Source organism: Procambarus clarkii, chromosome 11 (assembly GCF_040958095.1).
Source record: "Procambarus clarkii isolate CNS0578487 chromosome 11, FALCON_Pclarkii_2.0, whole genome shotgun sequence".
Taxonomy (NCBI): domain Eukaryota; kingdom Metazoa; phylum Arthropoda; class Malacostraca; order Decapoda; family Cambaridae; genus Procambarus; species Procambarus clarkii.
The window spans coordinates 39,515,561-39,520,560 of NC_091160.1; the positions used below are offsets into that span (position 1 = coordinate 39,515,561).

General features: G+C 57.6%; 1 protein-coding gene across 1 annotated transcript in view; it reads right to left on the minus strand.

Moving 5' to 3' along the window:
* The window catches only part of LOC138363671 (perilipin-4-like), a 68,307-nt gene extending 63,477 nt beyond the window's left edge, over nt 1-4,830 (minus strand). Inside the window, exons 1-2 of the mRNA XM_069323050.1 lie at nt 4,827-4,830; nt 1,551-3,080 (exon numbers count right to left, since the gene is read on the minus strand). Of these exons, the coding sequence (XP_069179151.1) occupies nt 1,551-3,080; nt 4,827-4,830 (1,534 nt within the window). The remainder of the gene's footprint in view (nt 1-1,550; nt 3,081-4,826) is intronic.
* Between the last annotated feature and the right edge of the window lie 170 nt (nt 4,831-5,000).

The following is a 5,000-nucleotide window of genomic DNA, read 5'->3' on the forward strand; positions in this document are numbered from 1 at the left end:
CCCACACATACCGGACACCACACTACCGGACACCACACTACCGGACACCACACTACCGGACACCACACTACCGCCCCCCACACTACCGGACACCACACTACCGGACACCACACTACCGCCCCCCACACTACCGGACACCACACTACCGACACCACACTACCTGCCCCCCACACTACCGGACACCACCACTACCGGACCCACACTACCGCCCCCCACACTACCCGGAACACCACACTACAGGACACCACACTACCGACCCCCACACTACCGGACACACACACTACCGACACCACACTACCGGACCCCACATACCGGACCACCACACTAATACCAGACCCCACACTACCGGACACCACACCTAAAATACCGGACACCCACACTACCGGACACCACACTACCGGACTCCACAACTACCGGACACCACACTACCGGGACCCCACACTACCGGACACCACACTACCCGGCCCCCCACACTACCCGGACACCACACTACCGCCCCCCACACTACCGGACACCACACTACCGGACACCACACTACCGGACCCCACACTACCGGACACCACACTACCGCCCCCCACACTACCGGACACCACACTACCGGACACCACACTACCGCCCCCCACACTACCGGACACCACACTACCGGACACCACACTACCGCCCCCCACACTACCGGACACCACACTACCGGACACCACACTACCGCCCCCCACACTACCGGACACCACACTACCGGACACCACACTACCGCCCCCCACACTACCGGACACCACACTACCGGACACCACACTACCGGACCCCACACTACCGGACACCACACTACCGGACCCCACACTACCGGACCCCACACTACCGGACACCACACTACCGGACACCACACTACCGGACCCCACACTACCGGACACACACTACCGACACCACACTACCGGACCCACACTACCCCACACTACCGGACACCACACTACCGGACCCCACACTACCGGACACCACACTACCGCCCCCCACACTACCGGACACCACACTACCGCGCCCCCACACTACCGGACACCACACTACCGGACACCACACTACCGCCCCCCACACTACCGGACACCACACTACCGGACACCACACTACCGGACCCCACACTACCGCCCCCCACACTACCGGACCCCACCCTGCCGGACACCACACTACCGGACACCACACTACCGGACACCACACTACCGCCCCCCACACTACCGCCCCCCACACTACCGCCCCCCACACTACCGGACCCCACACTGCCGGACCCCACACTACCGCCCCCACACTACCGGACACCACACTACCGCCCCCCACACTACCGCCCCCCACACTGCCGGACCCCACACTACCGGACCCCACACTACCGCCCCCCACACTACCGGACCCCACACTGCCGGACCCCACACTACCGCCCCCCACACTACCGGACACCACACTACCGCCCCCCACACTACCGGACACCACACTACCGCCCCCCACACTACCGGACACCACACTACCGCCCCCCACACTACCGGACACCACACTACCGCCCCCCACACTACCGGACACCACACTACCGGACACCACACTGCCGGACCCCACACTACCGGACACCACACTGCCAGACACCACACTACCGGACACCACACTACCAGACACCACACTACCGGACACCACACTACCGGACACCACACTGCCGGACACCACACTGCCGGACACCACACTGCCGGACACCACACTGCCGGACACCACACTGCCGGACACCACACTGCCGGACACCACACTGCCGGACACCACACTGCCGGACACCACACTACCGGACACCACACTACCGGACACCACACTACCGGACACCACACTACCGGACACCACACTACCGGACACCACACTACCGGACCCCACACTGCCGGACCCCACACTACCAGACACCACACTGCCGGACACCACACTGCCGGACACCACACTACCGGACCCCACACTACCGGACCCCACACTGCCAGACACCACACTGCCGGACACCACACTGCCGGACACCACACTGCCGGACACCACACTGTCGGACCCCACACTACCGGACACCACACTGCCGGACACCACACTGCCGGACACCACACTGCCGGACACCACACTACCGGACACCACACTACCGAACACCACACTACCGAACACCACACTACCAGACACCACACTACCAGACACCACACTACCGGACACCACACTACCGGACACCACACTACCGGACACCACACTACCGGACACCACACTACCGGACACCACACTACCGGACACCACACTACCGGACACCACACTACCGAACACCACACTACCGAACACCACACTACCGAACACCACACTACCGAACACCACACTACCGAACACCACACTACCGAACACCACACTGCCAGACACCACACTGCCAGACACCACACTGCCAGACACCACACTACCGGACACCACACTACCGGACACCACACTACCGGACACCACACTACCGGACACCACACTACCGGACACCACACTACCGGACACCACACTACCGGACACCACACTACCGAACACCACACTACCGAACACCACACTACCGAACACCACACTACCGGACACCACACTACCGGACACCACACTACCAGACACCACACTACCGGACACCACACTACCGGACACCACACTGCCGGACACCACACTACCGAACACCACACTACCGGACACCACACTACCGGACACCACACTACCGGACACCACACTACCGGACACCACACTACCGGACACCACACTACCAGACACCACACTACCGGACACCACACTACCGGACACCACACTACCGGACACCACACTGCCAGACACCACACTACCGGACACCACACTACCGAACACCACACTACCGGACACCACACTACCGGACACCACACTACCGGACACCACACTACCGGACACCACACTACCGGACACCACACTACCGGACACCACACTACCGGACACCACACTACCGGACACCACACTACCGGACACCACACTACCGGACACCACACTACCGGACACCACACTACCGGACACCACACTACCGGACACCACACTACCGAACACCACACTACCTGCATGAAGCGAGACCGTAGCTCTACCGTCCAGCCCAAGTGGTTGGGGATAGTGAAGGAGAACGGGAGGTAAACAAGACTAAACCAAACCACCGCCCCGTGTACGTCCTAACTATGTACACATGTTACATGTGTACATGTGAGCGCAGGTGTCACACTCACACAGGGTCATCACAGTGTGAGAACACCACTTGGACTCTGCAGCTGGACGCTGGCCGGCTGCCCTTCACCTATAACAAGCCTTAACTTAAGAGGGTATACGGACGATAATACCATCATCCCGGGACTCGTCGCTCCACTCACCAGTACTCCCAGCTGGGGCCAGAGTCACGAAGCAGTTACGCAAGCACTTACGAACGTGTACATCTTTTCTCAATCTTTGACGCCTTTGGTTTCATTTATTAAACAGTTTAGAAGTATGAAAACTTGCCAATCAACTGTTGTTATTGTTATAAATAGCCTCCTGGTGCTTCCGAGCTCATTAACTGTTTAATAATTGTAAACAAAGCCGCCAAAGATTGAGAAAAGATGTACAGGTTTGTAAGTGCTTGTGTAACTGCTTCGTGAATCTGACCCCTAGTTATGGCAGAATCTCCACCGACTCGGTCCTCACGTCCCGTCACGTCTTGAGTCCAGGACTGTCCCGGGTGAGCTGTCTCTTGTCCACCAAGGTACCGCCCTCATCACTTCTGACCAGTCACACTTGTATAGTAAGAAGGACACTAAACAGGTCTTAGTAAGATCACAGCCTTTCACCAGGGACCAGAAAATGGGGCCGGGTGCGCTCAACAGATGGCGTTGACATCGTCACACGGACTCAACACCACACTACCGGACCCTATACCACCTCACTCATGAACCTCACAACATCCTATATACAGTCAGTTTCAGAACACCACGGTAGTCACGTGACCAACGGAAAAAGAAAAGGTAGGAATAAGAAACAAGCAAATCAAAGCTCTATAGAATAATATCACCTAAGTGTGATATTTTGTGTGAATTATGTAGCGCAGTTACCGTGGAGTTTTTGCGATTTGTAATATATTTTCTGAGAGCCTCCTTCAGTAGTTTCTGTTCTGAATATTACATTTTCTAAGAGGGGGGGGGGGGGCGCTTCCCTCCTACCTCGCACAAACAGACATTTACAGTTATATATATATATATAGGTGTACCCGGCTGCACCCGGGTCTCTTCCCCATCTCCCCCTTGACTCCCACCCCCTTCCCCCCCTCACCTCCTGGTTCCCCATTCTACCCTTTCTCTCAGAAAAAAAATATTACTGCGATCACTGAAAACTCCAGGGAAATCACTTCCCATATTTCATAATTCATTGCCTAAAAATCACTTGGGGGGTGTTAATAAAATGCTGCTATATGTTAAAGTGTTTAACTGAGGCCTTCCCTGACCAGCCTATGTCTGTCCCACACCCCACACCAGTCCCCTTGCACACTTGGGTGGGGCCAGCCCCAGCGCCTGGCCTCCAGTCTTGGACAGAGAGAAACACGAGTTCACTCTCTCCTACAAGGCCAGATATATACATGTGTTTGGTTGCATAAAACGATAGACGGGTTACTGTCACTTCCAAAGCGAACGAACACCTGTCCACCACCATGTTTACGGCTGAGGTTTGGTGGACGGGTGTTGGCTGTCGTCCCTGACCACCGTCCCTGGCGTGCAGGCCAGCCCTGACCACCGTCCCTGGCGTGCAGGCCAGCCCTGACCCCCACACAGGTGACCTCCTCTCACCCATGATGCCTCTGGCGGGTCTGGCCCAGAACACAAGCTGCGTCCCACCACCCTAACTCACCTGGACGTGAGACATGGGGGAACATGAGGCATGGGGGAACATGAGACATGGGGGAACATGAGACATGGGGGAACGTGAACACGAGGCATGGGGGAACATGAGACATGGGGGAA